This window comes from Etheostoma spectabile, chromosome 18, assembly GCF_008692095.1.
Source record: "Etheostoma spectabile isolate EspeVRDwgs_2016 chromosome 18, UIUC_Espe_1.0, whole genome shotgun sequence".
In the NCBI taxonomy this organism is placed as follows: domain Eukaryota; kingdom Metazoa; phylum Chordata; class Actinopteri; order Perciformes; family Percidae; genus Etheostoma; species Etheostoma spectabile.
Window position 1 is genome coordinate 5353477 of NC_045750.1, and position 24272 is coordinate 5377748.

The 24272-nt window shown below is 40.6% G+C and overlaps 1 protein-coding gene and 1 long non-coding RNA gene across 2 annotated transcripts in view; one reads left to right on the forward strand and one right to left on the reverse strand.

Annotated features, from left to right (window-relative positions):
- Positions 1-115: 115 nt before the first annotated feature.
- Positions 116-17015, reverse strand: LOC116706843 (uncharacterized). The gene is made up of 3 exons (XR_004336329.1): positions 16957-17015; positions 7081-7085; positions 116-126 (listed from the first exon to the last, which is right to left on the reverse strand). It is a non-coding gene; the product is annotated as an uncharacterized LOC116706843 (long non-coding RNA).
- Positions 17016-18453: 1438 nt separating this feature from the next.
- The window catches only part of si:ch211-202p1.5 (endothelin-2), a 15234-nt gene continuing 9415 nt past the window's right edge, over positions 18454-24272 (forward strand). The window contains exon 1 of the mRNA XM_032543866.1: positions 18454-18782. Coding sequence (XP_032399757.1) covers positions 18719-18782 — 64 coding nt within the window. The 5' untranslated portion in view covers positions 18454-18718. The remainder of the gene's footprint in view (positions 18783-24272) is intronic.

Here is a 24272-nt window from a genome sequence, read left to right on the forward strand (position 1 = left end):
TACACAATATTCTGTCAAAGTAAAAATGTTTTAGTATCAGGTATGTCCCCAATTATTCCGTCACCTTAAAATGCTACAGCGTTTACATTTGGTTTGATTTCAGAAAGACATAAAAGTCAACACTTTCTGCTCTACTTTTGACTTCAAACCACCCTGTAAAAAAGCCTCGAAGCATAATTACTCATAATTTCCTGTTTATTAATTAACAATTTTTCCATAAATGTGAAGCCAGAAAGGATAGCGTGCGCATTCAGAAAATAGTGAGATTCCTTTATGGACTTATGCGTGCAACTGTCTTCTCCTGTGACCTCTCTTGTTGCAACTCTAGACTACAAACTAACTCATGTATAAACAACGGCCATTAGCAGTAAGTTCGTAGAACATTCAGTCATCAGCGTAGAGGTTAAGGAAATGGGACCGTCCCATTGCGGCTGCAGTTTGGCAGTTGTCTTCTTGATGAGAAGTTCTGTTAAGTTGCATTTGTTTTGTTGACTTGATGCCATTTTCCATTGTTGCCATTTGTGTTTAGTTGAACTTCATATGGATTGAAAACAGTTATGGTTTGTGAGAATTGTTTGCCCTTTCGATGCACTTCCACATTAAAAACTTTTATTTTAGCTTCAGTTTGGTATTTGGAATATTCCATCATGAAGGAGAACTGTTGGGAGGAACACTTTGTTTTATGGATACTTCCAGAACTTTCTGATATTTTCCAAATAACATTTTGAACGTTTCTTGTGAAGAGTTTCATTAGTTGGTGGGGAAGGTCTAAGACTCTTGTTTTTTTTTGGTCAGTTGTAATGAGTTTGTGGATTTCCAAAGAAACTTCCTTTTAAAAAAAAATCTCAATTTAAACCAAAGTAAAAATGTATATTTATTAGACATGGATTTCATAAATTGTAAGGTTACTTGTGCTAGTTCAGTCATACCCTCCTGAGCTTTTAGGAAGACAGAAGTGGAATAAGACGAGAATAAAGGGCCCTATCTTGCACCGGGCGCAGCTCAGTCTTTGCTAGTTTAAGACCAACAGTTCAGTCAATTTCCCATCCAGCACCCACGCTGTTTGAATAGCAACAGTGCCAGGCACTTCAGTCCGTGGGCTTGGATCATTAAAATTGGGCCCATAGAGAAGCCCAATGGCCCCAGGAAAGTAAAACGCCACATCGGGCAAGTAATCAAAGCAGCCCACTTACCCGTTGGGACGTCATCATATCATAAACTACGTCATCGTTCTCTCTATTGTTGGAGAACGCGTGTTGAATGATTTGATTTGAGTTTTGACGTTTTTTTGACTTTTTTTTTTGCCCGACCGGACAAGTGAATAAAAAAACCTTTTCAAGGTGTTTTGTCCTTATTTTGAACAGCTAAATAGAGACAGGAAACAGGGAAGAAGGTGACATGTAGCAAAGGGCCCCCTGGGTCCAAGACTCAGACCGCTGGCCATAGGTATCGATTTTGGGACGTGGACCTTTCCTCTTTTTTTTTCTTCTTTTTCTTTAGATTATTTTTGGGGCTTTTACCTTTATTGCATAGAGACAATAGATAGGCCTGAAAGGGGGCGAGAGATGACATGCAGCAAAGGGCCGTAGGTCGGATTCCAACCCGCGACGCTGCAGGACTCAGCCAACATGGGGGGAACGCTCTCACTGGGTAAGCTTGAGGCATTTTTTTTGAAAACCTCAAGTTTAATTTAGTTTTTTTTTTAAAGTTCATAAAACATAATTCTTGGGCAATAGATGCCAACAAATCCACAAAAATCTCTTTCCCCACACGGCAGGCCCAGATACAGGCGCTCTGCTGCTGCGCTGGCTGCACGCTCCTCTGTTCACAACACTGGAACAACTGGAACATTGGGGGGTAATGTTACAGTTACATTTATACATTTTTATTCATTCAAGCTATAGGACAGCGTCTTTCAAAACATGACCTACGTGGAAGAGAACAAACTTTTTCAGCACTTCTGAATGCTCTATCTTCCCACTACATTACTAACGTAACGCCAAAGTGCCGCTAGCAAGGACTGACCGTACGTTCACACCGCCGCCGACTTGAGCTGCAAAGAAGCTCTGGCCACCCTGTCAAGGACGCTTGTCAAAAAGTACGAGGACGCTTTTTGACACTTTGCCTGCTCTGACATGGCGGCGTTCTATGTTCGACCATGGGAGAAGCACAAGCAGCCACGGCCAATACACTGACACTAGAAACCTTTGATAAATATCATAAATAACATGTATAATGACAGAATTGTTATTGTTTCTTGGTCGTTTATTGGTTTTAAAAACAAAATCTCCAGGTGTCAAACTGCCCACAGATGAACTTGTCGCCTTTAGACATCCTTTGTCTTTCTTCTCAGCTATTGATCAAACCTGACATGTTTACTTTGAGCTCAACTTTTCTTTATTTTCTGGATGTACACTGTCTAAGCCTCCGTTTCATTTACAATCATCTCTGCTCTGATCAACCCGAACAGGGAAACAGAGACCCATCGTGAAGCGTGTCGACTTGTTGGCCAACCAGACGTTAGCATTGTTCACGCAGAGCCATCAGTGTTCAGCACCGAAGCAAGATTGTGTTGTGAAAAATGCGTCTCACTGACTATCGAGCACCCTGGCTTATTGTTCTCTTTTCTCTGCCCAAAGCGGTTAAAGATGTACAGGCGTCAGAAACAAACCATTCAGGGGCGTAGCTCAATTCTGTCAGTCACAGTCCTGGATTCAGTCTGAGGTCAGAACAGAGCCAAAGACTTCAAAATATACACTGATAAATGAAGGATTATACAAATCCCCTAAATTATTGGACTAGTCAGGGAAGATAGTTCTTCACTATCCTTCCCTAAAAAACGCCCACAAAAGTCATTTGTTGAATCATCAATTACAACTTGGTGGAGCGGGCGTCCGTGTAAAGAGGGTTACTCCTTTGCACAGCGGCCGCGGGTTTGACCCCGACCTGCAGTCCTTTAGGCCCCTTTCTCTCCCCTTTCATGTTCAGCCATCCTATCAAATAGGGGCATAAAATGCCTAGAAAATAATCTTACAAAAATTTGAATTGTTTAATATTGATGTGTTTATTACTAACTTGGTCTCAAAAGCAACGAGCCACTGAGTACGTTAACATGCAACAATATTCCCAACAATTTTCCAAATATAACAATATTTCGAATTCAAACAGGTTAAGTAAACAGCTTATTCTGTTTGGATATTCAGAATAAATTCGTCTACACACGACAGGCAGCAAAACCGCTCTGGCCGTTCCATTGATTTCCTATGGGGGGGGGGGGGGGGGGGGGGAGAGAGCTACAGTATGCGCTGCGCTCAAAGTTAAATTATTTCAACCTTGACCTAGTTGCTGCTATCTTTCGAAAGTGCAACCAATGAGATAACAGCATGCCATTGCAACGTTAAATAGCTTCCTTGCCGTCCTTAAGGACAAGTACCTGCGCTAAGTTTTGCTCTGCACCCTACCTAGCGGTGCGCAGAGAGCAAATCGCTTATCATGGGTAGACGGCTTTAGGTCTTTATCAATATTTAGAATATAATATATATTAAATTTTCGGATTAAGACGTGAGATATTCTATTTGGGTTTTACAGGCTTTCTTTAGACATGCATACAGCGCATTCAGAAGATGCATTTCAATCATAGACGGTTAATATTAATGGACAGAACATGTGTGACGTCACCCATAGATCTGCTATAAGTCAAGTTTACAGTTACGGGTGCAGCCATCCTGGTTGCTGATGTGACGATTTTAGACGAGAGGGAGGAGAGAGGGAGGAGTGAGGGAGGAGCCCTTACACTCTACGTTACGTTACACACTTTCACTGGCAGTCATGTCATAGCCACGCCCTTAAACACCCCCCTGCTTTATTGTTGATTTTAAAATCAAAATTCATAAAAATCATCTTGTGTTGCAGAAAAACATATTATGAAAATGTTTACTGAGGTAAAAAAACAAGTGCAAAGTGGGCCACTTTTCTTACAGACTTCTGCTGAAACCGACCTCCTTTTGCAACTGCACGTGGCGCCCCCTGCTGGAGATCAGGTAGAAAGCAGGTTTGAGGCACTTCCGCATTTGCAGCACTTCGCCCAGCCAGGTACTTTGTCCATTAATATTATACAGTCTCTCAATTGGGGATTTTACCGCAGACTTACGGTCAGCTCTGTGCGTTGCTGTGGTTACTGTACACAAACCAACCAGCTGAAAGTTTGCAGGGCTGCAGACCGGATAAGAATGAGAAGCTTCTTTTAAACCTCATCAAAGAGTTGGATACCAATAGGCTTTTCAAGAAGCTGGCTGAAGGAAAGAAATAGGGACGCTATGTTCACACGCTCCATCAAGTGTATATATATATATATATATATATATATATATATATATATATATATATATCATTAGCCATGTAAACAGCATAGACAGAATATCGTCTTTTTCGGAACAAGGGCAAAAAACAGAATATTATGTGAATGTAGACATAATCACAGAGATTTGAAGGGTTTTTTAATTAGTTATTTTTCAACGTTTTGGTCGTTTTTTTAGTTTATTTTTAAATCCATGCAGACATGTCCCGGGATACCGTAGATAGTTGGAGATCTCAACACCCCCCCACCCCTCAATGTTGAACCCGAAGTTCCGCCCTTTGCTGAGTTTGTCCATCCGACCGAGATGTTGATCAGTGTCAATCCTGTCATGTAGATTTTGGTTTTCTCTCACATGTCCTATGTACAGTTCCAAATAATTTAAATATGTCGCCAGTAACTCTGAGCAATGTCTAGTAGGTGAATATCATATAACATATGTTCTGATGATGATTGTAGTTGATCTTTGAGTGTTTTTTTAGTATATGTATGATTTTAATTATTGATGTGTAAACTCTTTCCTGCACCATGATGATGCTGTTTTCTGGTTTGTGAGGGATGTTCTTATCTGGAGGCTTTCTTTAGCGTCCCAACATTAAAGGGAATATCTCAAATGTTTAAAAAGGTTGAATCTATCTTTATTGTCACAGTTTCACAGAGACAAGTGAAGGTAAAAGCAACATATATTTGTTTTTGAAAGTGATAGCTGCATTATGATAATGAGAGGTAATCCTCTACAGGCTGAAAACACGGCAAATCTAAACGCGCTTGGTAGGGAGTCTTGGCGTCACTCCATCCTCTCTCATAGCTCCTCGGAGATCCATCCTTGCTCATAGCTCTTCAATGACGCGAATCCTCGCTCATAGCTCCTCGGAGATCCATCCTTGCTCATAGCTCTTCAATGACGCCATCCTCGCTCATAGCTCCACAGAAGTCCATCCTTGCTCATAGCTCCTCGATGACGCCATCCTCGCTCATAGCTGCTCTGAGAGCAATTCAATTTTACCATTCACTATAGCCATTTGAACCATCCACCTCTTGATTCACTCTTGACTAGCTTCCTCTCCATGCTCCAGCAGCGAAGGCTATTCCATTGTGGTCGTCAAACCAAGCTTTGTTTCTATGAAATATTTATAATTTTTTCTGCAAGATATTCTGTCGGCAGACGTGACCACAAAGGTCTTATAAAACCCAAACTCTGGTTAAGAAAAATAGAAGAACTTTCCTTTAATATTATAATATATAAAGTCACAGACTATTGTCAGCTATTTACTATAAAAGTAAGGCAATGGATAAATGAATGACTAAGCCCTCAAATGAAAGAAGCTTGTTGTTTGCCAAACCGGCGGATCCATCATATTGTCAGACGGCTGAGTTATTATAATAATTACACCAGATGACTGTTTTTGGCAACAATGCGACTCTGAAAGTTCCTCATTCATCATTTCATGACAACAATAAATAAAAACTGACTGACGGAGGATTTGTCTTCACATCACTGCATAATTTTTTAAGTTGAGTTGTGACGTAGCCATGGAGAATCACAAAGACTTTATGTGACAGGCAGACCTACATGAAAGTCTGAAGGGCTGTTTTTCAGAGGTGCAGTAATAGACAATGACAGAAAACGTATTCTCGCTTTGCTAGACCTTCCTCCTCGAGGAAAGAGCGAAAGAAGGTCTGGCTAGTCCACACAGCATTCTGGGATGGGAGAAAAATGTGTTTTATTGCCATTTCTTTAAACCAATCACAATTGTCTTGGGCGGTGCTAAGCGCCGGATGGAGCCAAGGTGCCTCTGCTAAACAGCCTCAGGAAGAAACGTGTTTTGGTGGAACGTGTGTACGTTCAAAAGTAGTTTTAGTTGTGCAACAGAAACTCTGATTGGACAGATAGTCTAGCTAGCTGTTTGGATTTACCCTGCAGAGATCTGAGGACCAGGTAACCATAGTCCTCAGAAATCCACCGGAGGTTAGACCGCCAACCGTGCCAAAGTGCTCAGGAGGGACAGGTTAAACATTACGCACGTCCCACTTTTGCTGTAATAACTCCTGAACAGTTTTGTTCAAAGCTGAAAATGCAGCTGTATTTAACAGATGACACGTGTAGGTTGCTGGTGACAAAATATCAGCTTTCAGTGTGATACTACCGCTTTGTAAATTATGTTTCATTAAAAAATGTTTCAACTCTCCCGGCTCTCCCCTAACTAGTAACTAAAGCTGTCAGATGAATGTAGCGGAGTAACTAAAGTAACTAGTAACTAAAGCTGTCAGATGAATGTAGCGGAGTAACTAAAGTAACTAGTAACTAAAGCTGTCAGATGAATGTAGCGGAGTAACTAAAGTAACTAGTAACTAAAGCTGTCAGATGAATTTAGTGGAGTAAAAAAAAAAACATTTCTCTCTGATGTAGCGGAGTAGAAGTAGAAAGTGGCATGAAAAGAAAAGACTCAAGTTAAGTACAAGTACCTCAACATTTCTCACACTGATGAAAAGCCTTCTCACATCTCATGAAAACAGGGAGGCGGGGGGGGGGAGGGGGAGGTTTACCAAATATTAGACCACATAAACCCGGATATACCGTCGGTGTAAAGTGCGGTCGGAAGCAAGGGGAGAAGGAGGGAGGGAGGGAGGGGGTATGTACTGTAATGTTGAGGTTTTTTGGGTAAACCGAGTTCATTCCTGAGAGGAAATGAAACTAAATGTATGGAAGTGGCCATTTTCTCCACTGCAACTCAGGAGAGAAGTTAGAAGATAGTAGTTGTAAATATTTAATTGAAAGCTGCTATAGCTGATATTTGTACTAGGATCGTTAAGGATCTTGGTCGACTCGAGAGAAAAACATGAATTCATAAGGTGTGCGGTTGTATTTTTCTGTTTAATAAGGAAACTGGGTGTAAGAATATTTCCTTTCTGGACAGTTTGTAAGTTTATTTAGTTTATTGATTAGATCTAAAAAAGCGAAGAGAGCTTGTGGAACGAAGAGAACTCACTGCTCGAAAGCATCCCCTAGCTGATGAAAGGAAAAGTCGTTATTGGACAGTTTCACACCTTTTATGTGTCTGACAACATTTTGGAAAGCATCTCTACAGAGACAGACCTCATTTGGTCCAGACATTCAGATTTTTCAGTTTGGTCCGAACCAAAATTGCGGGTGAGAAAGGTGCCTCGGACCACGGTCCGGACCAAAAGACCAACTTTTGGAATGATCAAAAGAGGTGGTCTCGTTCGGGGTCCTTTGCAGTAGGAAAACACTTTTTGGATGGTTCTGACTTTTGGTCCAGTTACAGGAAGTTAGGCAACTACGTACCATGGAAGAAGAAGAAAAAAACGGAAGAAAAAAGAAAAATTGAGTCGTGGAGGTACGTGGGGCTAGGAGGAGATTAGATATTTGATTTTAATTTGGTCAGACAAAAACGTTAAAAGTCAATTAGAAAAACTCACAAAAAATGCTGACATTTACAAAAATGTTGTATACTTTATGCACTATATGAAAAAACAAAGGTAGTGCGCTTGTAGTCTGACGTTGTTGCTGCCGGTATTGATACCATAATGTAATGGAGATTTGTTCATTCATTTCTTCATTCATTTTCATTCATACAGAAAAGACTACCCGCCATAAAATGTCAAAAGGACAACACGCCATCGTCAACGCCCGTCTACTCACCAGTCAAAGGGAGACGCAGCCGAGGTACGTCCGAGGTATTGTATGTCATGGGAAGTTCTTTAGTGCGCTAGCTAAATGACTACGTGAAACCAAAAAGAACAGGATCAAATGTAAACAAATAAATTAAACACCAACGTTGGTTCGGACCTTGGTCATACATACCTTACATGGTTTCATTTTCAAAAAACACCATATATTTGTTGTCCTGCACATTGCTGCAGCTCCTCTTTTCACCCTGTGTGTTGAGCATCTCAATTCTGTTCCATCTTTGTTGGGAGACGCACATGTGCAGTAGCTACTATTTTACTAATTTTATATTTATCTGTATTTTAGTCTTTTTAATGTTTTCATGCTTTTATCTTTTTGTATTGTTGTCTCTTGGGTATTATTGTTTTTACACTTGTTAAAGCACGTTGTAACTTGTTTTTGAAAGGTGCTCTACAAATAAAGATGATTATTATTATTATTATTATTATTATTATTATTACTAACTAGAAGCTAGCGCTGTTAGCGGTTAGCCGCCTCGTTCTCAATGGCCAAAACACTGTTACAACACACACCAATCAGAGCAGACTGGGCTTTGTCGGGAAGGGGGTTTAAAGAGACAGGTGCTCCTACAAAGCATCTCATAGCCATGGGCAGTATCAGAAATAGTGTTTTTTAAACTTTAAATAATGTAGACATGTTCTTATACAAACACAAAATACTAGTATTATCCTAAAAATGCTATTTAAAACATTTATTCTTTGCAAGACCTATTACTTTTAATTGCTGCTTTTATTCTCCCGTTTTTATGCTTTTTCATGCTGATGCTTGTACCCTGTAGGTCTTTGAGACTTGATATTATTCGTAACTGTTCAACGGTAGTTTAGATTTGCTCTGTATGTGCAGGACAATTCTTCTAATTCAGCCTTCAGCTTGACAGGCCTACTGAGGACAGTGTTGCTTTTTTAATCCTTGTGTTGTCCTCCTGTTTTGTCTTTAAAGTTTAAATTATCCTCCCATTCTGTGTTACATCTTCTTAGCCAACTTCATTCCAACCTTTTACCACTAGTGTTATATTCATGGTCAATAAACCTCATTAATATTATATATTATATATATATATCAATGTTTTGTCAGGAAACTATTTTGAAACCATTTCAATTTATTTCCAAATGCTATAAAGTTGAATAAAACCCCCACAATTCCATGAGAGCAATGATCCAATCCTTCATTTTACTTAGAAAAAGCATTGTATGGAACCATCCATGTTAGTTTTTAGGCAATCTGGTTTTAAGTAACCTTTATTTCTGAAACAGAAACTTTGAAAATGGGTCAAATTTGATCCAAGGACAACAGGAGGATGAAGAGACTGCACCATCCCAAGCTCTGATTGTAGAATAGCTTCCTCACTGAGGGGAGTTGGGGGGTGTTCTGGGGAAGTTCTGGGATTTGAGGGTTTAGGTGGGTGTTCGGCATTCAGAGGGCAGGAGGTGTGCAGGCGCCCTACGGTGTCTGCTCCCAGCCTCAGACTGTAAGATGTGGTGCGTTCCCTAGCAGCAGAATACCCACCAGGCTTCGCGATTTCAGCAACAACAAAGACAAAAAACAGGCAGGAACACTTCCTGGATCGAAGTGACCTTGCCTAACCACGGAGGGGTAATTACAATTACACACGCCAGACGACCACGGATCTGTTTTGAACACAGTGGCGCATGTTTTTGCATTTGAATAATTGGAAACACAGACTTGCACAAAGATCTTCATCCTCTCCAGCCGCTGCGAGATGACGAGCCATCTGTTTGAGCCTCACAGGAGAGCTTACTTTCTCGCAGATAGACGATTCATCAGCGTGGAACAATAAAGAGTATTTCATCCTGATATTCCCCCATGACGTGGACCATATGTTGAAGTTTTTAACTGGTGAAAAAACGACAGTAATGGAAGAAAAACGTATAGATTTTACTTATAGGAGCAGTGTGTAGGATTTAGGGGGAATCTGCATCAAACACTCCAAACCATACGAGCAAGGGCGTTACTTTGGGTTCAGCATTGGGGGGGGAGATCTCCAACTGGAGGTCCCGACACATGTTGGCATGTATTGAAAAAAAGCACCGAAAACTCAGAAAAAACTCCAGAAAGGCAACAAAAAAGTTGAAAACACAACAAAACCTGCTCAACGTCAAAAGACGACAAATGTCAGAAAAGGTGCCAACAACTTGGGACAAAAAAACTCAAAAAAAATACTCTCTACCATTGTCTCTCTACATACTACTCTACTGTTGTCTCTCTACTGTCGTCTCTCTACATACTACTCTCTGCTGTTGTCTCTCAACATACTACTCTCTACTGTCGTCTCTCTACATACTACTCTCTACTGTCGTCTCTCTACATACTACTCACCGCTGTTGTCTCTCCACATACTACTCTCTACTGTTGTCTCTCAACTGTTGTCTCTCTGCTGTTGTCTGTCTACATAATACTCTCCACTGTTGTCTCTCTACATACTACTCTCTACTGTTGTCTCTCTACATACTACTCTCTACTGTTGTCTCTCTACATACTACTCTCTACTGTTGTCTCTCTACATACTACTCTCTACTGTCGTCTCTCTACATTCTACTCTCTACTGTCGTCTCTCTACATACTACTCTCTACTGTCGTCTCTCTACATACTACTCTCCGCTGTTGTCTCTCCACATACTACTCTCTACTGTTGTCTGTCTACATACTACTCTCTACTGTTGTCTGTCTACATACTACTCTCTACTGTTGTCTCTCTACTGTTGTCTGTCTACATACTACTCTCTGCCGTTGTCTCTCTACTGTTGTCTCTCTACTGTCGTCTCTCTACATACTACTCTGCTGTTGTCTTTCTACATACTACTCCCAGGGGTCAGTGTTGGGGCCATTGTTGTTTAACTTGTATATAAATAATATATGGGAGGTGTCAAAAACACTGACAACCATTTTATTTGCTGATGATACTAATTTAATCTGTTCTGGGGAAAATTTGGAACAACTCTTGGATTCAGCAGAAAATGAATTAAAAAAGATGAAGAGCTGGTTTTATGCTAATAAACTAACACTAAACTTAAGTAAAACTAAATTATAATTTTTGGTAATCGTAACACAACCTTACACAAAAAACTTATGATAAATGATATTGAAATTGAAAGAGTAAAAGAACTTAAATTTCTGGGCGTCATAATCGACGAAAAATTATGTTGGAAGCCACATATACGCTATATTAATGGTAAAATATCTAAATCAATTGCTATACTGTATAAAACCAATTATTATTAAACCAGCGCTCATTATATATGCTGTATTGTTCCTTCATACTTCCATACATTACTTATTGTTTGGAGATATGGGGAAACACTTACAAAACCAACACTGAACCTATATTCATTCTTCAAAAGAGAGCCTTAAGAATTGTAAATAAAACCACTTATAGAGCACCAACTAATCCACTGTTTATTAAATTAAAAGCACTAAAATTCAGAGATATTGTTGACTTTAAAACTGCACAAATTATGTACAAAATAAATAATCATCAGCTGTCAAACAGTGTCCAAGGGATGTTCCAAATAAGAGAGAGCAAACATCATTTAAGAGGAATATTTGTATATAAAACAAAACCTATAAGAACGAATGCTAAATATCACTGCATCTCAACTAAAGGAGTTACTTTATGGAACAGCTGCAGTGAAGAGATGAAATCATCTATAACAATGAGTAATTTCAAGAGATTATTTAAAATGAATATATTAAAGGGATACGAAAAGGACTTGAAGTGATGGTATTGTAGTAGACTGTATGGTTTCTTGGCATTTATATGCTGGTATGTCTATATATTAATATATTAAATATATATAATAAAAAGGAGGGTTTATAAGTGTTTGAGTATGTATGCATCTGTGTCTAGGATGTGTAAATAATGTGTAAATAACTGAAGAATAAGATTTACTAAAGGATAAAAGTAGAGAAAGGGGGTCGGACTTGATAAGTTGTTTATCAACTTCTTCCTACTCCTTTTGAACATGGAAAATTTTTGTTGCGTTTGAATGACTTTCAATATTGGAAGACTGTGCTAAAAAGTACATGACCTTATTTATGTCATTTTAATTATATATGTATGCAGGAATGCATGTATATAAATCTTTTATTTTAATGTTGTTGTTTTTTTATGTTCAAATAAACTATTAAACAAAACAAAACTCTTTACTGTTGTCTCTCTAGATACTACTCTCTGCTGTTGTCTCTCTACTGTCGTCTCTCTACATACTACTCTCCGCTGTTGTCTCTCCACATACTACTCTCTACTGTTGTCTGTCTACATACTACTCTCTACTGTTGTCTGTCTACATACTACTCTCTACTGTTGTCTCTCTACTGTCGTCTCTCTACATACTACTCTCTGTTGTTGTCTCTCTACTGTTGTCTCTCTACTGTCGTCTCTCTACATACTACTCTCTGCTGTTGTCTCTCTACATACTACTCTCTACTGTTGTCTCTCTAGATACTACTCTCTGCTGTTGTCTCTCTACTGTTGTCTCTCTACATACTACTCTCTGCTGTTGTCTCTCTACTGTTGTCTCTCTACTGTCGTCTCTCTACTGTCGTCTCTCTACATACTACTCTCTGCTGTTGTCTCTCTACATACTACTCTCTACTGTTGTCTCTCTACATACTACTCTCTGCTGTTGTCTCTCTAGATACTACTCTCTACTGTCATCTCTCTACATACTACTCTCTACTGTCTTCTCTCTACATACTACTCTCTACTGTCGTCTCTCTACATACTACTCTCTACTGTCGTCTCTCTACATACTACTCTCTACTGTCGTCTCTCTACATACTTCTCTCTACTGTTGTCTCTCTACATACTACTCTCTACTGTTGTCTCTCTACATACTACTCTCTACTGTCATCTCTCTACATACTACTCTCTACTGTCTTCTCTCTACTGTCGTCTCTCTACATACTACTCTCTACTGTCGTCTCTCTACATACTACTCTCTACTGTCGTCTCTCTACATACTTCTCTCTACTGTTGTCTCTCTACATACTACTCTCTACTGTTGTCTCTCTACATACTACTCTCTATTGTCTCTCTACATTTTTTTCAGTTTTTGTGCCAGTTTTCGGGTATTTTTTTACCATCTGTTTATCTGTTTTTTGGAGCAGTTTTGGGGTATTTTTCTGTATTTTTCTCTGTTTTCAGGCTAGTTTCCAGGTATTTTTTTTACTGTAATCTTTCCTGTTTGTGGGCCAGTTTTCCATTACATTGTTTTTATGATCGTTGGGCGCTGATCAACTGCACAGCCCTGCGTTGCACTAATATTTTAAAGCAAGTAAGTGTGATTTTGGGACAGAGGTAGAGGCGGTGGCGCCCCCGAGGGAGCGGCAACAAATTCCATTTTATTCTCAAATCCCGCTGCTGACAGGTTTGAATCTTTGTTCGCTCATTCAACCCCGACTGCAGACGTGGACGGAGAACACCGAGGTGAATTAGAAGTGAAAAATGTTTCTGTCTGCGATCCATCACTCTCAGCTTCCCCGTGTCTCTGGCAGACGATACGCAGCCTGTTCGTTCTGGAAGAAAACAGCAGAGCTGATGCCTGAAGCCTTTGAAAGAGACGATTGAGAAGGTCATCAGGAACACACGACTTTACACCGCGCTGAAAACAACACAACCACAAATGGTCGCCCTGATTCTTTCTGAAAAAAAGTGACATATGTTGAAAAGAGTAAAAAAGTGACAAAAATGTTTTGAAAAAATTACAAAAACTGACAAAAACATCGGAAAAAAACAACAAAACGTTGATGTGTTGCCCAGGGGCCAGTTTGGTTATGGTCGGTTCTGGGCAGTTTTTTGTCTTTTTGGGACAGTTTTTGGATATTTTTATCGTCTTTTTGTGTGTTTTGGGGCCAGTTTTCAGGGATTTTATTGTGTTGTTTTTCTGTTTTTGGGACCGTTTTCAGAGATGTTTTTGCCAATTTTCCTGTTTTTGGGACAGATCCATCACTGCAGCCCCGAAGGTGTGCTGCTCTCAGCTTCCCCGTGTCTCTGGCAGACGATACGCAGCCTGTTCGTTCTGGAAGAACAGCAGGGCGGACGGCTGAAGCCTTTGAAAGAGACGATTCAAAAGGTTACCTGGAACACACGACTTTACACCGCGCGGAAAACTCCACAACCACAAATGGTCTCCCTGAGTCTTTCTGAAAAAAAGGGACGTGTGATGAGAAAAGCAAAGAAAAGAGTAAAAAAGTGACTAATATGTTTAAAAAAAGAAAAGAGTAAAAAAGTGTCAAATGTTAATAAAACAACAACAAAAAAGACGGGAAAAGTGACAAATGTTAAAAAACCTAAAACCTTGAATAGCAACCAAAATGTCAAAGAAGGATTAAAAAATTTGGGGGGAAAATGACAAAAAGTTACACAAACATCCCAAAAACTTGACAAAATGTTGAAATGTTGCACAGGGGCCAGATTGGCTGGCTCTGGGCCAAGTTGTTCTCTTTTTTCGGACCAGTTTTTTATTATTTATGTATTTTTTGCCATAATTTTTCCTGTCCTCAGGCCAGCTTTTAGGGTATTTTTTGCATCCTTTTTTCTGTTTTCAGGAAAGTTTTGGGGTATTTTTTTCATCTTTTTATGTGTTTTTGGGACAGTTTTCAGGTATTTTTTTTACCGTCTTTTTAGGTAATTTGTGGCCAGTTTTTGTGTATTTTTTACTGTCTTTTCATGTATTTTTGGTACAGTTTTCGGGTGTTTTTTTTATCATCTTTTTATGTCTTTGGGCCAGTTTTCAGGGAAGCTGTGTCACTGTGTTTTCTGTCAGTCTAACCGAGGAGTGACCGGTGCGGTAAACCAGCTCCATAAAGACATTAATGAGGACAATCCAAACATCTGGGAGGCAGCTACTCTGCTCAGTCTTCGGTTGGGTTTCCCCCCAAAACAGCTCCACCAGATCTCGTGAAATGTTCAGAAAGGAGCTCGGTGTCCTGAAATGTAAATAGCAAACAGGAAGTTTCACCACTGTGACAGGAAGAGGACACGCCGTAAAACTAATAAAAAACGTGAAGTAATATTCTGGCAGCTGGAGCTGGAGACAAAAAATAACTTTCTGGTAAGTCGTAGTTTAGAACTTTTGTCGCCCGTTTAAAATGTATGCAGTCGTGTCCCGGGACCTCCCCAGATATCCCCCCCCCCCCCAGGTTGAACCCAAAATGTACACCCTTGCATCCATGTGTAGAATACAGAGTCAGGCAAGGTTAGCCTAGCTTAGCATCAAGACTGGAAGCAGCCAACCTGGCTCTGTCCAAAGTTGTAGATCTTAAGTGTGTGTGTGTGTGTGTGTGTGTGGTGTGTGTGTGTGTGTGTGTGTGTGTGTGTGTGTGCGCGTGCGCGTGCGTGTGTGTCTGCATGTCATTTAGCTGGCTAGATAATTAGAGAGCAGAACTGAAAACAACAGTGTGTTGCTCCCATTGCCCCAGGAAACAGAACTATTTTAGAGGAGGTGAGATCATTAAATTGGGGGTGGGGAAGGGAGGGCAATGTGGACAGGTAGTAAAAGAGGAAAATATCAAGATAAAGAGAGAGAGAGAGAAAGGGAAAAGAAATGGGAGAGGAAGGAGACATTTTTATGAAACAGAACAAAAGTAAAGAAACAAGAAAATAAGGGAACATTTGCAAATATTCATCGTCATTTTGGTCCACTAAAAGTTCAGTCTGACAGACTCAGATTATTATTCTGAGTGTGTGACAACATTATGGAAACACTATGTGTTTATTTCAACCAAAACTAGAGTTGTGTTGGTTGGAAAAGTGGGAAGACGAGCCAAAACAAATTTTAATAGTTTTTTGTGTCTGTCGACTTTGAATGAAGTGTGTTTTGCGATGCTAAAATGACTGTTTATTTACATGGAGTCTGGTTCAAAGGGCTTGAAACAGGTTTAATATCCTGTGTTGCTGTTGCCGATGCTACGCACCCCTAACCCCATCAAGGAAAGGGTTAACAGAAACGTAGTGTCGCCAATCAGAGGAGGTGGTGCCAGACTCCAACCTTTTGGCTGATCTGATCTGTCAGAGGGAGCAGGATGGCTGTAATGTTTAATGATGGTTGTCCCCAGAGGAGAAGTTGGTCATTTCATGCAGATTAGAACCCAAATCGAGACGTTAGCAACTAAAATTGATGAATGTTAGAACATTGAGTCACACTGGTCGTTATTACTATGTGTGTTCAGATGTTAACGCAGAAGTTATCGGCTAATGAAATTACGGATTTAGCAGGAGGGGTGTTAAAGCGCCCATGTTATACTAATTTTCAGGCTCATAGTTTTATTTTGAGGTTGTACCAGAATAGGTTTGTTTCATTTTCTAAAAACATCATCATTTTTTTGTACTTAACATTGCTGCAATCCTGTTTTCACTCTGTGTTCAGGTCTCTGTTTTAGCTACAGAGTAAGACATCTCACTTCTATACTATCTTTGTTGGGAGCTGCACATGCTCAGTAGCTCGATAAGATCCCATCAGCTAGATAACTCTTTCTCCAACTTTGGTCAGTCCAAGACAGGATTAGCTGGGAGACTTCTTCTAGACGAGGGACACTTGTGGAATACCTGCAGAACAGGGACAGGAAGTAGTTCTTTTGGAGATTATGGTGAACTAGTGTGTGTTGTAGTAGTGTTTTGCCATTAAGAACAAGCTAGCATGTGCTACGGTTAGCCAGCTCGTCTCGGCTAGTGACGTAGAAAGCTGTGCAGATGTTGAACAGCTCACTCGGAAACTGACGGCGGACAACATTGAGAAATTGTATCTCACTCAAAACAGCATGGATAGTTTATTTCCGAGTGCGTATGTGTGTGGAAGCACCAGAGACACAAAATAACACCCCAAATCCCAGAAAAAAAGTATTTTTTTTTCACAATATGGGCACTTTTTACTGCATCTGTGTCACATTCTCAGTAGGGCCTGAGCCCCCCTAAAGGTCTGATCCTAGAATCACACCTGGATTGAGCAGCTGCTCCGTTGTTTCCTGGACAGGTGAGGACGCGTCGAGAGGGTCCGATGATTGACGGGTGGTTAACTTTATTAAATCCTCATCCTTATCTGCTTGTTACTGGGGTAAATTGCTTAGTTAAACCCTGCAATTAAAGGCGGGATTGGGAACATTGAAAGTCACCTCAGGGCTTTAGTTCTGCAAATACACCTGAATGTCCAACCAGTCAAAGACCGGGTCCGCATTCAGAGAGAGAGAGAGAGAGAGAGAGAGAGAGAGAGAGACCTGGAGGGAGACAAAAAGACTTGTCAAGAGAAAAAGAAAAGGAAAAAATGTGCAATTCACTTCCGATCTTTCACATCTTCTCATAAAGTTTTTGTTCCATTTGTCATTCCTGTCTTTGTGTCATTTCGAAAAACAAACTGCAACCCACTACAAACCCCTAATACTGTATCTGAAGTCTCTTTTATGTAGACCTTAGTGGTCCCCTAATACTGTATCTGAAGTCTCTTTTATATAGACCTTAGTGGTCCCCTAATACTGTATCTAAAGTCTCTTTTATATAGACCTTAGTGGTCCCCTAATACTGTATCTGAAGTCTCTTTTATATAGACCTTAGTGGTCCCCTAATACTGTATCTGAAGTCTCTTTATATAGACCTTAGTGGTCCCCTAATACTGTATCTGAAGTCTCTTTTATGTAGACCTTAGTGGTCCCTTAATACTGTATCTGAAGTCTCTTTTATATAGACCTTAGTGGTTTCTCTAATACTGTATCTGAAGTCTCTTTTATATAGACCTTAGTGGTCCCCTAATACTGTATCTGAAGTCTCTTTTATATAGACCTTAGTGGTCCCCTAATACTGTATCTGCAGTCTCTTTTACATAGACCTTAGTGGTCCCCTAATACTGTATCTGAAGTTTTTTTATATAGACCTTAGTGGCCCCTAATACTGTATCTGAAGTCTTTTATATAGGCCTTAGTGGTCCCCTAATACTGTATCTGAAGTTTTTTTATAAAGGTCTCTTGGAACAGCGAGTCTTAAAATCACAAGAAAGTGTGAGAGAAGCTGTTGAGACCACAGAGAGACGAAACAAGCAGGAGACATGACACGGCTCAGCAGCAGGCCGAGGAGGCATGGGATTAATGACGCTCAGCTGTGGAGGTGTCTCTCGCTGCAGACCCAGCCTCCCCTGTCTGTCCTCCTCCTGTTCCACCTTCACCTCCTCTTCCTCCTCCTCTTACTCCTGTGCCACCTCCTCTTCCTCCTCTTCCTCCTCTTTCTCCTCTACCGCTTCCTCCTCCTCATCTACTTCCTTCTCCTCTGCCGCCTCCTCCTCCTCTTCCTTCTTCTCCGCCTACTTGTCCTCCTCCGCCTCCTCCTCCTCCTCCTCCTCTGCCTCCTCTTCCTCCTCCTTCTCCTCCTGCAGTCAACTTCTCTCTCCATCTGTTACATACAGCTGCAGACAGCTCTGCTCCCAACTGCTCACGTTAACCTCCCTCCCTCCGTCAGGAGACCCTCAGGATACCACTGTTACTTCTTCTCTGCACCTGGGTGGCACCTTTCTGGATCCAGTGGACATTGTGTTTGCCGTAGACTTTTTATCTTTTTTCCTCCCGAGTGTTGACTAGGAACATCCGTACGCTCCGTTGTGTGTTGTGGGAGATTCATTTCCTCTTCCTGGAAGCTGCAAGGAGCCGGCACCATGGACTTACTCGCTTACTTTTGGCTATTCACCACAACTCTCGTGTTAATCCATCAGCATCAAGGTAAACCCAGCTTCAATATCTGTCTCTGTGTAGCTCCCGTTGGGCTCCACATAAGGAATAGAAATGTTTGTCTAGCTCCTGGATGGGTTAGGAGTTATAGAGCTTGTCATTGCACAAGCTTGTGTACATTGAAATTTGCTTGGCATGTGCTGTAACTGAATATAAAAGTACAAGAGTAATAAATACTCTAACATGTACTCATCCCAGTCAATAAATATACGCATATGTCTTTATAAACTGAAGAAAAAAAATCTGAAGTTTGGTTAATGGCCAATTTAAAAACTTCTGTTTTTTGACTGGAGTTAGTCATGGTAGATCATATCAGCCAGAAAAATGCATTTTAATTTATTGGATGCTTCAGCCTCAGCTGGACTTGGTGTCAATAGGCGACTGTGAAAGATAAGAAGAAGCTCCCAAGCAGCTTAGGTTTTCAGCATAAGAACCGGGTTCAAGTGATTCAAGTGGATTACTTGAACCCGGTTACAAGTGATCCGCCGCTGTGATACAGAAAACCCAGGGTTGAACCTGAAGTTGCCTCGGTAACGCTAAATCTTGCTTTGTAGTACAGGTCTGAATATCCCCAGGTCAGAATCAACTGATGCCATTTTATTCGCAATTTATAGCAAACAAAGAGGACAAACCCATTGAAGAATTGTCTTGTATGGAGGCATCCATGTTAATTTTGGTCTGTTTGGTTAGTTTAATTTTTCTGCAAGGTATAAACAAATGAATAATGGTATAGTTATGTAAAATCTGGATTAGCTACTTGGGGGTCCCGGGGCAAGACAGAGCCACTCTGCTACATAAACACTCTTCCCTGCCACTTGCTTCGTGCAGACATTCATGATCCCCTGAGGATAGAGTCTTTAATCATCCCTGACGTCTCTTTCTTAGCCTTTCAGCAGGTCACATGTGGGTTGAATAGCTCAACATCTGCTAGATGGATCGGCACAAAATAAGGTGCACACTTTCATGTTCCCCTCGGGGTCAATTACAAAAACTTTGGGGATTGTCTTGATTTTTTATCTTGCGTCATCATGGGGTCATTTAAAAGTATCCCCTTTTAAATGTAAAACTTTGGGTTGTAACCAAATACCTGCAGAAATAAAGACGTTTTTGTTAATAACCCAATGTTAAACGCTGAACTTGTTGAATCTTTATCTTTACCAGGAGTGTTCCTGTTTAGATTCAGAATCTTTGTGTCTTTTAATTTATCCAATACTTTGGATTATACCAAATATTTGTATCATTTTTATTGACTGGACTTTGGTTTGGGGCAGCTGTAAAAACATCAGTTTTTTTGACTGAAGTTTGGTTAGAAGCAGCTGAAAAAACCTGATTTATGACTGAAGTTTGGTTTGAAGCCCCGTTTGTGTCAGATTTAAGCATCCATACCAAATGTAGATCAAGCCATGAAAGATCATCATACATTATAATGTATGAGATGTTCAACCTCAGCTGGACTTTGTGTCAATTAATGACTGTGAAAGAAAGAAAGATGACCTTGTTCAGACTTCTTTTAAACCTTTATTTTACCAGAAATATTTCTGTTGAGATTCAGAATCTCTTTTACAAAAGAGAAAAGACAGCAGCATAAAAGGTAGCGCTGCAATGATGAGTCAACGAATCAATTAGTGACTATCAGTAGTCCATGGTCCAACTGTTTAGATAATCGATTAAACGTAATTCTTTTCATGCAAAAATGGCAGAGAATGCAGTTTCAGCCTCTCAAATATGGAGATCTTCTGCTTTTTCTTCTGCTTCCGTTTCATTTAATTAAAGTGACATCTTTGGCTTTCGGTTTGACAAAACAAGACATTTAATGACATCATCTTGGACTTTGAGTAACTGGGATCAACATGTTTCACTATTTTCTGACATTTTATAGACCTTATGGCCATTTAGCCCAGTCTCATGGCAGTTTGTGAAATGGTGAGGTTATTTAATATATTGATTCATGCACAGGGACATGGGACTTTCACCCTGGAAATGGGGGATTGTGTCCCGCGCGTTTGGCGGTTCCTTTCCCCGTTGTTTTTTTCCTATCCACAACTGTCCCGTTGTACCGCGTCCCGTCCCAATATTGTTGGCGGCATGTGGTGTTTTGGTGTTTTGACTGAGATACGGTTTCTGAATGTCCTCTGCCTTCAGTCTCTGGGTGAGCTGTTCAACATCTGCACGGCTTTCTACGTCACTAGCCGAGACGAGATGGCTAACTGTAGCATGCTAGCTTGTTCTCAATGGCAAAACTCAACAACACACACTAGTTGACCATAATCTCCAAAAGAACTACTTCCTGTCCCTGTTCTGCAGGTATTCCACAAGTGTCCCTTGTCTAGAAGAAGTCTCCCAGCTAATCCTGCCTTGGACTGACCAAAGCTGGAGAAAGAGTTATTTAGCTGATAGGATCTTACCGAGCTACTGAGCATGTGCAGCTCCCTACAAAGATAGTATAGTGAGATGTCTCACTCTGGAGCTAAAACAGAGACCTGAACACACAGAGTGAAAACAGGATCTGCAGCAATGTGCAGTACAATAAAATGATGGTGTTTTTAGAAAATGAAACCATCTAAACCTATTCTGGTACAACCTCAAAATACAATTATGAACCTGAAAATGAGCAGAATATTGGCGCTTTAAAAGCTTTTTATATCACAAATATGGGTTTCTTTTAATCAAATTGACCCAAAATAACCTGGATGCATTTATGAATGTTGTATGAAACCCAAACAACCTTCTTCAAAGGTTAAATGAATCATTACTTCTAATTTGGGTTTCTTATTCAATTGTATAGATCACTCTGTGATCCACTCAACATCCTCTCACCTTAACTTTAGTCAAAATAATTCACAATTTCTTCATTTTAAACTCAAAAATTAGGTATAATGTCATTTAAGTTTGATTTATTGGCCATTAATGAAACAAAGCATTGAAAAAAACAAGAAAAAACTTTTAACCCGGAAGGACAACAAGTTCACGGTCAACAGGAAGACAACACAAGGGTCAAAGCAATACTTCTTTCTCCTCTGCTACGTACCTTCAGTGCCTCTCTCCATGTGTTCATTCATGTGCATGATGATCAGATGCTTCAAACCAAACTCCAGTCAAAAAACAGAGGTTTTTAAAGTTGCTTCTAACCAAACTAGTAAAAAAACACATGTTTCTACAGGAAGGAAGGAATCTGTTTGGGGGAACATCTACCTGCAGAGGGAACTCTGCCAATGCAAGCAGTCAGCTAATGGATTAAGCAGCTGAGCCGCTTGTTTATTTTCAAATATAGTCAAACCCTGTGGAGCCGGGCGGACTCTCTCATAACAGCGCAAGAAATTAAACTTTGGCTTGGCAGTCTCCAAACAATGTAGGAGCCTGCAGAAGGGCTTTGCCTCTTCCCAAAAAATTCTTCTTATGCAGCCACAGATGCAAACTAACACGGACATTTGCTTGAATCCTCACTCCTCAAAGACCACAAAAGTAAATAATGGGTAGGGGAAGCAGTACGGATGACTGAACGGTTGCCAAAAGGAATAAGTTATAGTCTACGTTTATGTCCTTAAAGTATGATTCATTGCCTTTAGCACGGAAACCGTAAACTACCAGCGTTCAACATTTGCTCCCACAGAAGGTAAGACTGGCACATATCCAAGTTAGGGGTTTGACCATTGAAATAACATGGATGGACAGGCCATTGAACTGTTGGGAAGGGGCCTTAAACTGTGTTTGCAGCAGTGGGTCAGCAGACCGCTAGAGATTGGCATGGAGTACATTCCATGAGATAAAACCATGCCAATCTCTATGTATGGTGAAGGGTATGTGATGATGGGGGGGCTATTTTAATTCCAAAGGCCAAGGGAACTTTATCAGGATACATAGTTTCCTGATCCATGAAACAACTGGCCTTTAATAATAGGTGTGTAAACTTATGTCCCCTGTATTTTAAGGAAGAACATTTATTTATTTACGATACCTTATTCATTCATAAAGAAAATTGGAGTCCTTAAAGGTTGGATTTTTCCTAATTTTTGTAATTAAGATAGGCAAAAGATGGGTTTTATGATGGGTGTGTAAACGTGTGCAAGCCACTGTACGTCAGAAGATGATACTGAGGCCCCGACTATAGATGCATTTTAATTTCCAGATACCTACCTGTTTGAGTGGTAAGGTTTCTCTTCCCAGTCTATCAGTTATGTAGCCTACATAACCTTATCCACCCTCATCACTAATGTCACCCATCGGGGACATGCTCTTACATGCCAGCACATTCTTTGTGTTGCATTCTGTTTTTTTTTGCAAACGGCAGTCTTCTTTACCACATTGGTGATGCAGAGCATATTTGTAAAGCCACTGGAGCAAAGCACTGTCAGAAGAACGTGCCTCGCTCTGAAACGTGTATTAAAGGTCCCATGACATGGTGCTTTTTGGATGCTTTCACGTAGGCCTTAATGGTCCCTTAATACTGCATCTGAAGTCTCTTTTTTTATAGACCTTAGTGGTCCCCTAATACTGGAAATGAAGTCTACTTTATATAGGCCTTAATGGTCCCCAAATACTGCATCTGAAGTATCTTCTATATAGACCTTAGTGGTCCCCCAATACTGTATCTGAAGTCTCTTTCCCAAAATTCAGCCTTGGTGCAGAATTCCAGCCACTAGAGCAAGTCCCACAATGAGCTTTCCTTAGGACGTGCCACTTCTGAGTCTGTAGCTTTTGAGGAGGAGGGGGGGGGGCAAGGTGGAGGCTGGGGGTGTGGCCTTGACCAACTGCCACTTTGCCCGTTTTGAAAGCCATGATGTCTCTCTCCCATGGGTGGCCTAAATTCTCTGGGCGGGCAAAGTAAAGAAAGGGGAGGTAAACCTGCCCCTTATGAGGTCATAAGGGGCAGGATTCCAGATCGGCCCATCTGAGCTTTAATTTTCTCAAAGGCAGAGCAGGATACCCAGGGCTCGGTTTACACCTATCACCATTTCTAGCCACTGGGGGGCCATAGGCAGGCTGGGGGAACTCATATTAATGTTAAAATAAAACCTCATAAAGTAATATTTTCCATGCCATGGGACCTTTAAATGTTTTTGTAATGTCCCCTTGGACACAAACCAGTAAGAGCCATTCAAAAGAAATGAACGATTGTAAATCAAAATTCTGTTAATGACGGTGCTGCCGCCTCAGAATCGGATTAGTAGTAGTCTAATTACTTTTCTGCCCGCAGGATTGCACCTAAACGAAATGACAGGTGTAAAACCGTTCCAGTTTTCCCCAGTAATATTATAGGTTACCTGTGATTAAATGTGAAATGAATACACTAAATTAGAGGTCAGGCATTGACTCAAGGAGCAATTTTCTCCCACGGTGTGTGTGTGTGTGTGTGTGTGTGTGTGTGTGTGCGCTGTGTGTGTGCGAGCTGTGTGTTTGCGCGCTGTTTGTTTGCATTGATTGGAGCAATAACCACCTCCTCGTCTTTTGTCAGCTTTTGTTGTTTGCTTTGTGCTATTAGGG